The 18,468-nt window shown below is 40.5% G+C and overlaps 1 protein-coding gene across 4 annotated transcripts in view; it reads right to left on the bottom strand.

Annotated features, from left to right (window-relative positions):
* Window positions 1–6,951: 6,951 nt before the first annotated feature.
* PAK1 (p21 (RAC1) activated kinase 1) overlaps window positions 6,952–18,468 on the bottom strand; it is a 159,433-nt gene continuing 147,916 nt past the window's right edge. For all 4 annotated transcript variants that reach the window (XM_030331034.2, XM_030331032.2, XM_030331033.1 and 1 more), the window contains 4 exons: window positions 15,498–15,597; window positions 13,255–13,451; window positions 10,246–10,383; window positions 6,952–8,281 (listed from right to left, as the gene is read on the bottom strand). In XM_030331034.2, the coding sequence (XP_030186894.1) occupies window positions 8,195–8,281; window positions 10,246–10,383; window positions 13,255–13,451; window positions 15,498–15,597 (522 nt within the window). In that variant the 3' untranslated portion in view covers window positions 6,952–8,194. The remainder of the gene's footprint in view (window positions 8,282–10,245; window positions 10,384–13,254; window positions 13,452–15,497; window positions 15,598–18,468) is intronic.

Genomic DNA, 18,468 nt, shown 5'->3' with positions numbered 1-18,468 from the left:
GAGGGAATCTTAACCAGACTCCATGCCCAGCATGGAGCCTGATGTGGGACTGGGCTCTCACAACTGTGAGATCATGACCTGAGCCAAAATCAAGAGTCAGACACTTAACCAACTAATACATTCGAGTACCCCAGAAGTTTCATTTTAAAAAGGCAATCAAAAAAAGACTTTATAACACAAAAATGAGAAAGAATAATTAGCCAGCATACACAAGGAATTTCAACAAAAAATATTTAAAAGATGACAAAAAAGAAAATAATGAGGAAAAGATTTGAAAAAAAGACTTCACAAAAGAGTAAAAGCACAATGAGGGGCACCTGGGTGGCTCAGTCTATTAAGCAAACGACTTCAGCTCAGGTTCATGGGTTCGAGCCCCACGTTGGGCTCTGTACTGACAGCTTGGATCCTGGAGCCTGCTTCAGATTCCATGTCTTCCTTTCTCTCTGCCCTCTCTCCCAACTCGTGCTCTGTCTGTCTCTTTGTGTCTCTCTCTGTCTCTCAAAAATAAACATTAAAAAATTATTTTTTAAAAAGAAAAAGCACAATGAAATACTACACTACACACACAGATTGGTTACAATGAAGTAGTCTGGCAATAGTAAATGTAATAGTAAATAGTAGCATATTAGCAAGTAAATAGTAAATAGTAAATAGTAAATGTTAGCAAGGATCGATCAAGCAACACAAGCAAGGTTGAGTAATGTGTACGAACTCCCACAATAGTGGGAGATGTCAGTTGGTACAATCCCTTTGGAAAACTTGTAGGTATTATCTTAAAAAGTTGAAGATATATATGCCCCATGATCTAATAATTCCACACCTAGGATATCTAGTAGATAAATTTGTTCTTGTGAGCACTAGGATAAATATACGATCATGTTCATAGCAGCATTGCTTCTGATCACCCCAAACAGCAAATAACCCAAATACTCATCAGCAGAAGAATGAATAAATAATGTCAACATATTCACACAGTTGAATAACATGGAGCAAAGCCAAATGACCACACAGGACACATACCAGGCCTTTGGAATAGTATTTATTGGAGGAAACCAACGAATATAGGAGCAGAAGCAGGTTTGGAAGTCCCTTATGGCTCATTCCATTTAGAGTCAGCATATAGGAATGAGACCCTGATCCTTGCATGAATATGACTATGTAGTATCTCCTACACAACTCCCTTCCTCATCACTACCAATGAGGAAGGTTGTTTCTTCACAAAGCTAGAGGTCTGAGAAGCCACAGAATGGCTGGCTGGATGAGGGTTGTGATCCAATAGCGCATGACATGGCAGAACAATGGCTTTTAGCCCTATCCCACCACTTCATTCACACACATATATATATCAAACATACAGAAGAGGCTGTCAAGACTAGGGGCAAAAGACCATGTTTTGGTATGGCAGACAAGTGGCCCGATCAGCATTCTAGTAGAACTGATTTTTCTAAGCATTTGGCTATAGATAGTTTCCGTGGAGCTCAAAGGCCAACTCCTTTCCCAGGAGGCCACCCAGAAGAGAATATTGGGCAAGTTAACCCTTATTTCTCAACCATTGTAGTTCTTCACCTCTAATCTCTAGGTGGCCTCTATACATCATACCCCATTCCATCAGTAATACATACCATTACAGTTTGTAGGAAACCTTGGAGAATGGTTCTCAAACTTCAGCTGTTTCAGAATCACCTGGAAGACTTATCTGCAGATTGCATATCCATGAAGGACCCTGAGAACTTGCATTTCTGAGAGTTCTCAAGTGATGCTAATGTTGCTGGTGTAGGAACCACACTTTGAAAATCACTGGAATATGGAAAGCCATAAATAGCTGTTCCTTAAACCAGGGGCTGAGGGAGCTCAGACTCAGACAAGAAAAAGATGTACCCGTTTGGGATGCACTAAATAACCATACTGCCTTTTCCCATATGCAGAATATTGGTTATTCTACTTGCCACTAATTGTGATCTATAAATAATAGGAATTATTGATTAGGGCAGAGACAGCTGCTGTCAGACTATGAAGATCAGTTTTGTGGCCTAAATCCATTTTGGTTAAAATAACAACAATAATAAATGAAAATAAAACCACTCTGGCTAAGGAGTCCAGGCTAATCTGCTGGATGGCTAGAGTGATCTCCTTAGCTATTTAGCCTAGCATAACTGGTAGATTTTCTATCAGCTTCATATATCTCTACTCAGGAATAAGACTATGATGTCTCCTAGTCCTTTTTCCTCACTACCCACTGGGAAGTCTTCTCCTTTACATTTAGGCCAGGTGGTGGCAATGGGGGACCTGAGAATCCCAGAAAACATTAAATAGTTGGATTATCACCTCAGGGTTATAGGTCATGATTACTGGAGGCAAACAGGTGAAGGCCATTTAACCACAGAGGAAAACAGCCTAGGTGGAACATATTATCCAGTCCAGAGTTGTGTGTGTGTGTGTACACGCAAGCTCACATTGTGTGCAGTTAAGACCAATATTCATAGTTACAGCGCTTTAATAAAGCCTAACCAAAGCCTATGGAACTACTCCCAAGCCTTTTCCAACGACCAAGAATCCTATGTCATCCCAGGAAGTAGAGGAAGAGCCAGACATGGAACCCAAGAGTCCATTACTGACAGTTTCATAGGCTGGTGGTGGGTAGTATGATTCAGTGGAGTAGGATAGGAAACACGCAGCAGGTAAATGTTAGAAAACACTGGAGTGCTTCCAAGTCACCCTTGCTACATCCAGTAACTGATGACTGATCCAGCATTATGACAGATTCACAAAGGAGCCAATTGTCGACAAGAGATGCCTAGAAGAATGCAATAGCCTGGGTGATGATTCTCTTGAAGGGATCCAAGTATAAGATAGGATATACTTCCTCCAAATGTCTCCCATGGTTTCAGGTAGTCCCTTATTTCTGGCACGAGGCTTCTTCTGAAAATATCTATAACATCTGGCCCAGCACAATAACCTTAACAGGACCCAGGAGTAGTCCCATCACCACCAATCTCCTTCTTCAATGGTTCCACAGTAATTAGACTGCATTTACTTATACCTACAGGTGAGGACACCTTGCACAGTGTCCACATGGCAGGTATACAATAACATCAAATGCAAGATAAACGTATTAGTGTGACCTCAGTTGAGTTGGTCACCACCCAGCCAGCCTCATGGCTCTAGTAGTGCCTTTAAGTTGGTGTTTGCCTACTCTTTTTAATTTTTTTTTTAATGTTTATTTATTTTTGAGAGAAAGACAGACAAACAGAGCATGAGCAGGGGAGGGGCAGAGAGAGAGGGAGACATAGAATCTGAAGCAGGCTCCAGGCTCTGAGCTGTCAGCACAGAGCCCAATGTGGGGCTTGAACTCGTGAACCACAAGATCATGACCTGAGCCAGTCAGATGCTTAACCAACTGAGCCACCCAGGCACCCCTGCCTACTCTTTTTTTTTTTTTTTAATTTTTTTTTTCAACATTTATTTATTTTTGGGACAGAGAGAGACAGAGCATGAACGGGGGAGGGGCAGAGAGAGAGGGAGACACAGAATCGGAAACAGGCTCCAGGCTCTGAGCCATCAGCCCAGAGCCTGACGCGGGGCTCGAACTCACAGACCGCGAGATCGTGACCTGGCTGAAGTTGGACGCTTAACCAACTGCGCCACCCAGGCGCCCCACCCCTGCCTACTCTTGATAGAGTGTACAGAGGTATGGAAAGGAATACCTGGGTTCAGGTCCTTGCACTATAGTTATACTACTCCAGTTATTTCCCCTTCCCCTAATTCCTGTGTCCTTAACAGATGGCTGAGAGCAGATAGACCCTTCCAGTATATGCTGGGCAGAATTCTAAGATGACCCAGGGTGACTGGATGGCTCAGTCAGTTAAGCATCCAACTCTTGATTTTGGCTCAGGTCATGATTTCCCAGTTCGTGAATTCAAGCCCAGCATCGGGCTTTGCACTGACAGTGCAGAGCCTGCTTGTGCTCTTTCTCAAATAAACAAACCTTTAAAAAAATTTTTTTAATGTTTATTTATTTTTGACAGAGCGAGAGAGAGAGCAGGGGAGGGGCAGAGAGAGGGAGACACAGAATCCGAAGCAGGCTCCAGGCTCTGAGCTGTCAGCACAGAGCCCGACGTGGGGCCCGAACCCACAAACTGTGAGATCATGACCTAAGCCAAAATCAGACGTTTAACCGACTGAGCCACTCAGGTGCCTCAAATAAATAAACATTTAAAAAATTAAAAAAGAAATTCTAAGATGCCCCTGCATCCTAGGGCATCTTCAGATGCCCCTGAATCCCTTCCAATTCTTTTGTTGAAATCCTAATGCTCAAGATGATGGTATGAAGAGGTGGGGGCTTTGGAGGTACTTAGGTCATGGGTGGGGGGCCCTCATGAATGGGATTAGTGCTTTTAGAAAAGAGACCCTATAGAGCTCCCTAGTCTCTCCTGCCATATGAGGACACAGCAAGAAGTTAGCAGTCTGCAACCTGGAAGTGGGCCTTCACAAGGATCCAAACATGCTGACACCATGATATTGGACATCTCGGCCTCGAGAACTATGAGAAATAAATTTGTTGTTTATAAGCTACCCGGTGTATGGCATTTTGTTATAGCAGCCCAAATGGACTAAGCCCCCCAAGATTCCCAGCCTTTGGTGTACATAACTTCTTCTAGTTTCTCCAAACAGGAATCTAGGTACTGTCGTGAAGGGTTTTGCAGATGTAATTAATTTCTGAAATTAGCTGACCTTAAGACAGGGTGATTATCTAAATAAGCCTGACCTAATCACATGAGCCCTTTAAAAGCAGAGTTTTCTCTGGCTGGTTGCCAAAGTGAAAGTCAGAGAAATGTGCTCTGGCTAATCTGGAATAAAGCAAACATTTGTTTTGTGAATTGTCTATGGGGGCCGTGGGGCAAAAAATGGTAGGCAGCCTCTAGGAGCTGAGAGTTGTCCTTGGCTGACAGCTCGAAAGAAAATGAGAACTTCAGTCCTACAACTACAAGGAAATGAATTCTGCCAACAACTAGTGAGCCTAGAAGAGGACTTCAAGTTCTGGGTGAACTACAGCCCTGGCCAATACCTTGATTCCAGCTTAATGAGACTCTGAGCAAAATATCAAGCCATGCTGTGCTCAAACATTTGACCTATAGAAACTGAGATAATTTGTGTTGTACTGAGCCACATTTGTGGTAATTTGTTATGTAGCAATTGAAAACTAACACACAAGATAGGTGCTTATGGTATCCATGGAGAATTAAATAAGCAGCAATTGTCTATGAGTAGAGAGTTTCAGGCAATCCACATTCTGCAGGCAATAAAAGGCATGGAAATATGCTGTTAAGCTGTCTGGGTATGAAGAATGTTCTATTATCTGAGTGGATGTCTAGATATCCCAGTAGTAAACAGTCATGCCTATACTGCTTAAATAGAGTGTTGGAAAGTTTGCAGGACAGGCAATACTTCTGTTTTAACACCCAACTATCAGACAATCCCAAGATTCTAAGATTCCAGAGGGGCAATCAGCTAACAACTCCTCAGGCTTCATCAGACTAACCAGTTTACCACTGCAAGCTCAAAGTGGAAGGTATAAATAACACTCCTGTCTTCTGATGGGCTGTACCATCACCTAGCATTCTATGTCACACATAAGCAATGCCACTGTACTTGTACTCTCAGTAACTGCAGTAACTAGGACCTCCAGTACCTTTGTACTTTTTTTTTTCCATAAGACAACATTGGGGATCACCACCTTTTTCATTTTTTTTTTTTTTACATTTTTTCTTTTTTTAATTCTAAATATAATTTATTGTCAAGTTAGCTAGCATACAGTGTGTAGTGTGCTCTTTGTTTCGGGAGTAGATTCCCATGATTCATCACTTACATGCAACACCCAGTGCTCATCCCAACAAGTGCCCTCCTCTATGCCCATCACCCATTTTCCCCTCCCCTCCCTTCAACCCTCAGTTTGTTCTCTGTATTTAAGAGTCTCTTATGGTTTGCTTCTCTCTGTTTGAAACTGTTTTTTTCCCCTTCCCTTCCCCCATGGTCTTCTGTTAAGTTTCTCAAATTCCACATACGATGAAAACATATGCTATCTGTCTTTCTCTGACTTATTTCACTCTTCACTTTTGACCCCTTGGTCTAAAAGTCATAACACATAGCACTATAAAAGCTGTCAGCTCACTTAGTCCCCACGGGAGTTCCTCCACCTGGAGGTGGGGATGACTGTGTGATGATAAACTTTCTGTGTCAATTTCACTGGGCCACGGGATGCCCAGTGTCTGGTTAAACATTACTTCTGGGTGTGTCTGTAAGGGTATTTCCAGAAGGGATTAGCATATGACTTGGTGGACAGGGTAAAGCTGATGACCCTGCTTGGGTGGGCATCGTCAAATTAGCTGAAGGTCTGAATAGAACAAAAAGGTGGAGTGGGTTGCTCTCTGCCTGACTGTTGAGCTGGGACATCAATCTTCTCCTGCCCTGGGTGCTCCTGGTTCTTGCGTGTCAGACTTTGGAATCTACACCACTGGCTCTCTGGCTCTCAGGCCTGTGAACTACACCCCAGCCTTCATGGGCCTCCAACTTGCAGATGTGGATCATGGGACTTCTCAGTTTCCACAACTGTCTGAGTGAATACCTTGTAATATATAAACAGTTCTCTTAATTTATATTTAAAAGTGTTAAGAGGAATGAATACACATTGAAGTACATGGTGGTAAAGGTAACTTAATCTCAGATGGTTCAAAGAGAAATATATATACATATTTTATAATATATATTTTAAGTTTTCTTACAAGTTTGAAATTATTTTAAAATAAAAAATTAGATGAGCACTGGGTGTCGTACGGAAACCAATTTGACAATAAATTTCATATTTAAAAAAAATAGAATAAAATAATAAAAATAAAAATAAATAAAAAATTAGAAAAGAAAGGAAAAGGGCAAAGAAGAAAGGCATACTCCAAGTAGAATATTTTCATCTCCTTTTATTGAAGGAAATAAAACTTGTGCTACAGAGGCAGTGGTACCTCAGAGCATGACAAGGTAGCCAATGGGACTGACATGACAAGCCACAATGCTGGCCAGGGGTCCTATCATAGTGGGAGGACCAAAACCACAAAGATAGCAGGAGGTAGCAAACATCCCCAACACCCAGTGCAAGCATTTCCATTTGCAGAGAGCTTGGCCATGCATTGTAAAAACAGGGTCCCTTCACAGCCGGCAGAGTATCTTATCAGGTTGCCAAATCCATCCAAAACTAACATGTAGTTTCACATTTCGAGGTCCTTCCCTCTGACCCAAAGATTCAGGCCATCAGAAGATCGAAGTTAATCTTTCAGCTCCTTATTCCAGATGGAAAAAGAAGCTGAGTTCTCAAAACAACACATAGGTACAGCGGGACAGATGCTGATACCTGACTTTGTTCTAAAAGCAGCTACATTTTTTCCCCTGACTTCTCACACTGTTCTCACCCAGCATGTGCCTTGGGAAACCTCTCAATGTTCTAAACAAGGACAGAATTGGGGCAGCAGCCTAGGGGATGTAGGGAATCAAAAGCTGCTACATAGCCAAGACCATTTCACAAGAAATAGCACGGGGAACACTACTGGGTGAAGATCCTCCCAAATAGCTGCTAGAAGCATACACAAAGAGAAAACATGGTAGCTCTCTCTCCCATATCAGGATCAGCTGCGCCAAAGCCATGGTCCAGGAAGATGAGCCATTTCACATCCCTGGCAGATTATCAACCCTCATGGCATTCCTCCAGCAGTTCCAATTTTCAAGTACAATAGGTGTTTGGGCAGTTCAGTCAAAGAAAAGCAAGCACTAAAGAAGTCTCAACTGATTACAAATTGATAATGTTACAAAGCCAAAAATTATAGTCAAGAACTGACTGGCAGGTGAGAGATGGAGGGGATGGGAAAAGGAGTCCACGGGTTTATTCAAAGAAGCCCTTGATGGTAAACCACCCTCACATCCATGAATTGGGAGGAAATTCCTTATTTAGAAATGGACATCATCTCATTAGTCAGTTGCGGTTCTCTTCAATGCTGGACACATAGTTCTCAGGGATCAAAGACATGAGAGCGCTAGACCAGGAAATGGGAGGAGCAAGGCAAGGAAGAGAGGGCATCAGGGGCTTGAATTTCTAAAATGAGCATTTATTTCACAGAAGTCTTGGCACAATGAGGCTGGGGCAAGCGTGGTTTTAGTGATTGTTCTTGGTTGCCTCCTTTGCTGCAGCAATCAGTGGAGTGAGGCTGGAAAGGGGCTTGGCAATCTTCAGGAACTGATGCTAGAAAGGAAAGAAAGAGCAAAAGACACATGACTATTTACCATTCTTCCTCAGTAACCATTATAATATGTTAATAAGGCTATCCATGTTTGCACAAGGCTCTGTCTGGAAAGCTTCAGATCATCCCCAAGTTGAAGAACATCTTTAAAAGGTAACAAACCATTTTGGAAAACTGACAGTATCTACCTACCACTCAAACACACATCTCTGCTATATCCCAGCATTTCCACTCACAGGTATATTTCCAACAGAAAAGAGTTTGTGTATCCACCAAAAGACACACACAAGAATGTTCATAGTCACTTTACTTACAATAGTCATAACTGGCCATTTGCAACAACGTGGATGGAACTAGAGTATATTATAGCAAAATAAGTCAGACAAAGACAAATATCATATGATTTCACTCATATGTGGAATTTAGTAAACAAAACAGATGAACAGAGAGGAAGAGAAGCAAAAATAAGATAAAAACAGAACGGGTACAACCATAAGAGACTCTTAAATACAGAGAACAAACTGAGGGTGGCTGGCGCAGTGTTGGGTGTGGGGATGGGCTAAATGGGTGATGGACATTAAGAAGGGCACTTGTTGGGGCGCCTGGGTGGCGCAGTCGGTTAAGCGTCCGACTTCAGCCAGGTCACGATCTCGCGGTCCGTGAGTTCGAGCCCCGCGTCAGGCTCTGGGCTGATGGCTCGGAGCCTGGAGCCTGTTTCCGATTCTGTGTCTCCCTCTCTCTCTGCCCCTCCCCCGTTCATGCTCTGTCTCTCTCTGTCCCAAAAATAAATAAAAAACGTTGAAAAAAAATTAAAAAAAAAAAAAAAGAAGGGCACTTGTTGGGAGGAGCAGTGGGTATTATATATAAGTGATGAATCACTAAATTCTATTCCTGAACTCATTATTACACTACATGTTAACTAATTTGAATTTAAATAAAATATATACATATATATAATATATTTTTTTTTTAATTTTTTTTTTCAACGTTTATTTATTTTTGGGACAGAGAGAGACAGAGCATGAACGGGGGAGGGGCAGAGAGAGAGGGAGACACAGAATCGGAAACAGGCTCCAGGCTCTGAGCCATCAGCCCAGAGCCTGACGCGGGGCTCAAACTCACGGACCGCGAGATCGTGACCTGGCTGAAGTCGGACGCTTAACCGACTGCGCCACCCAGGCGCCCCTATAATATATATTTTTTAAAAAGAAAATTTTAAATAAATATTTAAAAAATAGTCATAACTAAAAAGAACACAAATGTCCAAGAGAATGAAAGAATGAATGTGATATTTATATAATAATATACAGAAAATTACACAGCAATTCAAAAGAATGAATAATTGGGGCACCTGGGTGGCTCAGTCCATTGAGCGACTGACTTCAGCTCAGGTCATGATCTCACGGTTTGTGAGTTCAAGCCCCGTGTCGAGCTCTGTGCTGACAGCTCAGAGCCTGGAGCCTGCTTCAGATTCTGCATCTCCCTCTCTCTCTCTGCCCCTCCCCCACTCATGCTATGTCTCTCTCTGTCTCAGAAATAAACATTAAAAATATAATAAAATAAATAAAGAAAAGAATGAATAATTGATACGCTGACAACAGGATGAATCCCATAGACACTATGATGAGTGAAAGAAGCCAGGCACAAGTTTTCATATTGTATGATTCCATTTTATATTAGGTAAGACTCAACTATGGTGATAATACAGGCAAAATTCAACAGGAGCTCAGTAAGCAGATTTTTAAGCTAATCCTATGTGTAGTTTTAACAGATTGAGGAACAGCCTCAGGGAATAGCTTGAGCAAAGGCCCAGGGATGAAAGAGGTTAGGGAAGTAGGAATAGAAGTTGAGTGTAGGTAAGTTGTAGGAGAGAGGCCTAGTAGTGCCTCACGTGCAAAAATGAAGCAAAAAAGACTTGGTTTAGTGATCCCTTGAATTTGGAGCTTCTCTGCTTAGGGACAGTTACCTGCAGCAGCTCTTTAGCTGAACCTCTCTTCTCCACATCCATCTCAAGACAGCGGTTCAGAAAGTCCCGGAAAAAAGCTGATAGCTTCTCTGGGTTCTGAAGCTCCGGGGTCCCATTGGTGGCAATGAGGTACAAGGCCTGGCAATACAAATGAAGAATCACCGTAGGCTCCAGCTGGGGTTCTCTCCTAGTCCCCAGACTTGCCCTCTAGAAATATGGTCGGCTGCCATAGACCATATGGTTGGCTTTCCAGAGACTGGAAAGAATATGACCTAAGGATCTTATTTAACATTTAAAGGCCATGTGATCATGTGCAAGTCAGTGAGTTTCCAAATTCCTCATCTGTAAAAACAGGGATGATAATAGTGCCTATCTATATCTATATCACATGTCTGTAAATATAAAACAAGATAGTATATTGGAAAGCACTTTATAAACTTATGAAGTGTGTTCCAGACCCATGGCTTTATTATTATTCTTGATTATAGAACTAAGGGGCTTATTATTCATTTAGCCTGAAGAATTAAACACCTGCCCATTTGCTGGAGGAAATTATTCCTGATGCCTTGGCACCTGAGTCATCTAAGAACTGATTTCTTCTAACAGAGAGGAATATAAAAAGGAAATGTCTGTAAAGCAACAATCTGTTTCCCTGTTGCCTCCCAGTTCCCCTAACATGGAGCATCTTATGGGATAAGTTAAAAAAACAAGACAAAACAAAACAAAACAAAACAGTCCTTTTCAAGCACTGAGCACTTTAATTCACAAAGTATTTACACAAACACTACCTCATTTAATGACCACAATAATAAATCTGGATAATGGGCTAGGCAAGAATCATCCGCATTTCACAAATAAGGTCCAGAAACATAAAGGGATATGCCAAGTATCAACTTAATCATATGAGCTTCTGTTCTCTGATTCTAATCGCAGTCTTATTTCCATCACACCCTACCAGTCATCATTTTCAAGGCTACTGGAAGATGGGGGAAGATGAGTAGTATGTGGATTCAGAGACCAAAGCTGGGACCTTCAGGCAGTTTCAGTTTGGTACACTGAAGCACTTTCCAATAATCAGAGCTACCCAAGAGGTATCCGGTTAAGACTGGATGACCACCTACCAAAAACGCACAGAGAATTCCTGCACTGGAGGGGAGGTTGGGAAAAATAAGAAAATAAAAGCAATCAGAATAATTCTCCTATTTGCCCATGACCAAAATTACCAACATACATCTGTATTCATATACTCTGCCTTCCCTCTCTTATTGCAATGGATAAATTGTCCATACTCTAATCTAATACTCTTTACTTCAATACTTGATCCAACCCCTCTCATCAACTTAAGGACATCACTCCTACAGATGTCACTTCTCTCTTGGACATGACCACTTTCCTCCTTTGCACTAGATTATTGCTATCCCCACACAAACATGATGTAATAATATCTTAAAAAAAAAAAAAACTAAACTAAACCCTCCCTCAACTCTACTTCTAGTTCCTGCTCCATTTCTTTTTTCTCTTAAGAGCAAAACTCCTTAAACAACAACAACAATTGCTTTCATATGCCATCTCAACTTCTCCCATTCTGCTGGATTTACTCTAATTAGGCTATCATTTCATTACCATCACTCCACTGACTGTCAAGCTCATCACTAACCTCCACATTGGCAAATACAATGTGTATTTCTCAACTTTATCTCATACAATCAGTGACATTTGACACAGCCAATGTCCTTCTCCAAAGAACACAGTTCTTCTCCAAACACTTTGTTCTCTTGGCCTCCGGAACACACTTCTCTCAGTTCTAGAAAGGCCATTCCTTGGTCTACTTTGCTAGTTCCTCCAAACTGTAAACATGAGAGTACCCCAAGGCTCAGTACTCAAACCTTACTCCCTAGGTGAGTGATCGTATCAATCATCTCGTTCCAATGCTTTAAATAAACCAACTATATACTACTTCCTGATAAATTTGTATTTATAGCTCTGACCTCTCACCATTAAACTCCAGACTCCTATGCCCAACTCTGTGCGACATCTCTACTTGGATGTCTAATAAACATTTCAAATTAACACATTAAAAACAAACTCTATTATCCAATTTTACCTGCTCTTCGACCTTCCCAGTAAATGGCAACTGAACTTTTTCAGCAATTAAGGCCCAAAATCTCATAGGCATTATTGATTCCTCTTTCTCTGATATCTAATTCACCTTGTCAGCTGTATGTTCAAGATATTTCCTGAGTCTAACCACTCTTCATGCCACCAACATAGTCCAAGCTACCATTCTTACCTGAATGATTATAACAGTATTTCAGAGTCTGCTTTCCATGAAAGCAGCCAAAATGGTTAATTCATAACATAAATTACATCATACTACTCCTCACCTCAAAATCCTTCAATGGCTTCCAATCTCTTACAGAATAAAAGCCAAGTTCTCAAGATGGTCACAAGGTCTGATTTGGTCCTCTCCTAGTTCTCTGACCTTGTCTACTATTCTCCTCCCCACTCACTCACTTAGGAACACTGCCCTCTTTGGTTTTTTCCTGGATACAAGTGTGTTCTCAAATCAAGTCGTTTATATACTTGATACCTGGGAAACTCTTGCATCAGATTAATTGCATGGCTTGCTCCTTTCTTCAGGTTTCTGCTCAAATAACTTATAAGGGAGGACTCCCTTCTCTACTCTAAATAAAATAGTACATTTCTCCCTCTTTCCCCATCACTCTCATAAGCCCTCTACTCAGCTTTATTTCACAGCACTTACCCTCTGTTACTATTTATTAATTTCTTCATTGCCATTAGAACAGTTTCTTTTACATGGAAGGAACCCAAATAATTGTTGAATAAATGAGTGACTGTGAATATCTCTTTTCTTTAAATCCAATAGTGCCTAGTTTTATCTAGAAAAGACAGATCCAGGTTGAAAACTGTAGGGAATAGCCTGAGTCTCATTTCCTGGGACTAAAGACAATAGCCCAAACATCTTGAAATGGGACTAGTAACACTCACTCTAAGAGGATTTTCATTGAGGTATGGGGGCTCCCCTTCAATCATTTCAATGGCCATGATGCCCAGGGACCAGATGTCAACCTTGGGCCCATAGGCTTTCCGTGTCACAACCTCTGGTGCCATCCAGTATGGGGTTCCCACCATGGTGCTCCGTTTGCTCTGCTCTGGGGTGATCTGGGCACAGAATCCAAAGTCAGCTAGAAAAAGAAAAGAAAAGAAAGAATGGACGTATATTTAGGGTACACCTTCCATAAGTATTGACTATGTGCCTATCCCTAGCTGTCAAGCTCTGCCTAGCTCCCAGCCACGGCAATCCCTTCTCTCTCCAGACCTGGAATCACATGACTGCCACCTTCACATCCAGCTCTTAGCCTGTCCTCTGTCCGACATTGAAAAGAAACAAGACGAACAAAAGAAACATCATCTCTGGCCTCCTACCCCTCCTCAAACTAGAAGAACTAGGCATTAGAGCTAAAGGTGCCCGTTTTGGCCTTGATTACTTGCCCCAATTCTGCTTTCTTCTTGAAATCCACACCCATGTCCCAGAATCTGGCAGTCTAGGTCCTTGTTTTATTTTCTGGGAATGAGTCCCAGACTTAAGCCCTAATCACCTACAAGTAGGAATGGCCCTGCTTTTATTAATTTCTCACCCTGTGCCCCTGGACAAAGACTGCTAACAATCTTCCCATAAGTTGCCCATCTGTAACACAGCTGTCTGTCTGGGCTACTGATCCTCACACTTTCGAACAAAATGTTCTGCTTATAGTTCATTCTTATTGTATTGCAATTATATGTTTATTTAAATTGAGGCCTTTGATAGAAAAGGCTATGTCTTCCCACTCATTTTTTTATTCCCAGAGGGCCTAGGTATAATAGATATTTGATAAAAGTGTGCTGAATGAATGAATCAAAGAAACTACACTAATTTCTCCACTACTAGACTGAGAGCTACTTGAAGACAAGCAAAAGTATCCTTGGTGCCCATCACTGGACATAGCACACAGTTGGCATTCAGAAAATTTCGTTTGGCTAAACATATAAATGGATGGGGAGAAAAAGAAATGACATCCTGCATAGTGCTGAGTACTATAAAGAGCTTGCATATCCCAGGAAACACAGACATACCTCATTTTATTGTACTTCACTTTATTGCACATCACAGATTTTTACAAATTGAAGGTTTGTAGCAATTCTGTGATGAGCAAGTCTATCGGTGCCATTTTTCCAACAGCATTTACTCACTTCATGTCTCTGTGTTATATTTTGGTAATTCTCATAATATTTCTAACTTTTTCATTATAATTACATCTGTTATGGTGGTCTATGACCAGTGATCTTTGATGTTACTACTGTAATTGTGTTGGGGCATCACGAACTGCACCCATATAAGATGGTGAACTTATTTAAATCGATAAATGTCTATGTTCTGACTGCAGATGTGGTAGAAATAGCAAGAGAACTAGAATTACAAGTACAGCCTGAATTAGTGCAATCTCATGATAAAACTTGAACAGGTGAGGAGTGGCTTCTCACTGATGGGCAAAGAAAGTACTTCTTGAGATGGAATCTACTCCTGGTGAAGATGCCATGAAGATCGTCGAAATGCACAAAGGATTTAAAATATTACATAAATTTAGTTGATAAGGCAGTAGCAGGGTTTGAGAGGACTGACTCCCATTATGAAAGCTGATCTACTGTGGGTAAAATGCTATCAAACAGCATTGCATGCCACAGAGAAGTTGTTCATGAAGTGGAAGAGAATCAGTCAATGCAGCAAACTTCATTATTGTCTTATTTTAAGAAACTGCCACAGCCACCCCAGCCTTCACCAGCCACCACCCTGATCAGTGCACAGCCATCAACATCAAAGCAAGACTCTTCACAAAAACAAAGATTACAACTCTCTGAAAGTTCAGATAATGGTTAGCAATTTTTAGCAAGAAAGTATTTTTTAATTAAGATATGTACATCGTTTTTTTGGACATAATGCTATTACACACTTAATCGACTTCAGTGTAGTGTAAACATAACTTTTATATGCACTGGGAAACCAAAAAATTCATTTGGCTTGCTTTACTGCAATATTCATTTTACTGCAATGGTCTGGAACTGACCCTCAATATCTCCAACATGTGCCTGTAAGCGAAGACCCCTTTCTCAGTCTTGTAGCTACTAATATATGATTACCCTCCCCCAGGAGACAGGGTCCCATCAGGAAGAGAAGTATCTTCATTCCTACTCACTTAGCTTGACAGAACCATCCATTCCCAACAGGATATTGTCACTCTTGATGTCTCTGTGAATGACCTGGTTCGAATGCAGAAACTCCAAAGCCTGCAGGCACTATTGAAGTCATGAGCAGAGGGAGAAAAAAAGGACTTATAATATGAAAACTTATAGAAAATCAACTAATCCAACCTCCTCATTTTATGACCAAGAAAGTGGGGGCCCAGTGAGTAAACAGAACTTGCTCCCAATCTGTGGTGGAGGCAGGTCTACAGCCTAATCTCCTGTCTCCTGGCTAAGCACTCTTCTAATTTGGTCCTGCTTTATGCCTTTCTTATAATATGCCTTACCATATCTTATTGTAATTATAGTACACCTTACAATAGTTTCCTTTTTTTAATGTTTATTTATTTTGAGAGAGAGAGAAAGAGAGAGCACATACGTGTGAGTGGGGGAGGGGCAGAGAGAGAGAGGGAGAGACATGGGATCCGAAGTGGGCTCAGCAGAGAACCTGACCCAGGGCTCAAACCCATGAACCATGAGATTATGACCTGAGCTGAAGTCAGACACTCAACTGACAGAGCCACCCAGGCGCCCCAATAGTTTTTAGGTACAAAAGTCCCTCCAATCCATTTTGGAGTTTTTTTGTTTTTTGTTTTTTTTTATCAAACATTAGATCCTTAACAAAGAAGCTGAGGCCCAAGAAAAACTACTGAGGAAGAATGGAAATGATTTTATAACGATAAAACCGGAGGAAAGTGACAAAGAGAGTCATATCTGAGACATATGAAAGTGATATTAGAAACAGTGAAGTTAGGGGGCACCTGAGTGGCTCAGTTGGTTAAATGTCCAACTCTTGATTTCAGCTCAGGTCACGATCTTATGTTTCATGGGATCCAGCCCCGTGCCGGCTCTGTGCTAACAGCACGGAGCCTGCTTGGGATAGTCTCTCCCCCCATCTCTCTTCCCCTCCCTTGTTCACATTCTCTCTCTTTCTCAAAATAAATAAATAAACATTAAAAAAAAAAGAAACTTATTTTAAAGAACAAGCAAGAGTGAAGTTAGAAAACTCTTATTATTGGCGAGGAGATAATTTGTACTGTTTTGGGTATGTTAAATTTTATATACGTATAAGCATTTGCAGACAAATATTCAGTAGACAACTGAACATATGAGTCTTAAGTTCTATATGGAGATATGGACTTGAGATAAATATTTGAGTCATTTGTGACCAGGTGATTTTTTTTTCAAGTTATAGTTATGGCTGCAACTGGCAAATGTTATAGAAGACAAAAGCAAGAAAAGAATCTTGGAAAACATCTATAATTAGCAGGCAGAGTGAATAACACAGAGGCTAATGGAACAATGAAAATGCCTGGTGCTGCCACTTCCTGACTAACGATACTAACATTCTAAACAAATCACTTACTCTCTCCAGGCTACTGTTTTCCCATCTGTAAAATGTGGGGATAAGAAAAAATAACCTCAGGTTTGCTACTAAATCTACTAGTTTAAGTCCATAACGAAAAGCTAACATTTTAGAAGCTTCTACCAACTGAAAAATACTAGAGATGCAAACCAATTGGAAAATACTACTTCAATGTTTTCAAATTAATACTTCACTTTCTAAGAACATACCAATGGCTAAATTAAGGACAAACCAATATTCAGAAGCACCTTTTGCCTAAAAAAGTAAGAGTTGCTTTCCTTAGGAGGCTGGAGACCCTGATTTCTGGATGTCAAAAATTATGATAAAAAAATAACTTTGAGAAATTAGAACCCTCATACATTGTTTGTAGGAATATCAAAAAATACAGCCACTTTGGAAAACAGTTTGGTCATTTCTTAAGCAAGTACACCGAGTTGCTATATGACCAGAAGTTCCACTCCTAGGCTTATACCCAAGAGAAATGAAAACAGATATCCAACCAAAAATTTGTACAAGTACATATGTTATTATTCATAATAGCCAAAAAGTGGAAATGACCCAAATGTCCATTGATTGATGAATGATAAATAAATGGAATCTTACTTGTTAATAAAAAGAATGAAGTACTAATGTACATTATAACATGGATGAACTTTCAAAATATTATACTATGGAAAAGAAGCCGTTTCCATTTATATTAAATGTCCAGAACAAGTAAATCTATAGAGACAGAAAATAGATTAGTGGTTGCATAGCGTTGGGGGGGAGGGGTCAAGAAATGGGGTGGGTGGGGCAGTGCCTACTAATGAATGGGTAAGGAGTTTTTTTGGAGGGGAGGCGTGATGAAAATATTTTAAAATTGATTATGGTGATGGTTGTGTAACTCAATATGCTAAATACCATTAAATTATATACTTTTTAATGGATGAATTATATGGTATGTGAATTATATCTCAATAAAACTATTTTTTAAAAGAGGGATGATCTCTTAGAACTTAAAGATAATAGTAATGTCACCTATTTATGCAACATTAAAAAAATTTTTAAGTGCTTTTTGATCCATATGGCGCCCCTAACGTATATACAGGGTGAATTCCCATTTTAAAGATACATAAACTGAAGCAAATTGATTTCCCTAAGCATACATATGCATGTATCCTCAATCAGTGCAAGTTAGCTCCTGGGGTGAGTGAAAAATATTTTAGATATTACAGTGGTTTGTGGCTTCCCAAAGGGCCACAATACATAAACAGATATGCAGTATATCTATGGTATTAATATTTCATGGGGGTGGAATGGGATTAGGAAAAAATGTCTTAAAAGGCTCCCTCAGGGAGAGATAATAATAATTAAAAAAAGTTGAGAAACACTGTATTAGCAGTGCAGCAAAGAAAAGAAGCCATAGCTCCTAAGAATCCCAGGTCTATGTTAATTCCATTAACCTACATGTGTGTGTTCCAGATCCCAGGATGCAGGGTGATCATATTTTCTAGGATGAAATTGATTTCACGTGACCTCACTTTTCCTAATATTGATTAAATATACAACTACATTTTTCC

Source organism: Lynx canadensis, chromosome D1 (assembly GCF_007474595.2).
Source record: "Lynx canadensis isolate LIC74 chromosome D1, mLynCan4.pri.v2, whole genome shotgun sequence".
NCBI lineage: Eukaryota > Metazoa > Chordata > Mammalia > Carnivora > Felidae > Lynx > Lynx canadensis.
This window is presented reverse-complemented; position numbering and strand designations above follow the sequence as displayed.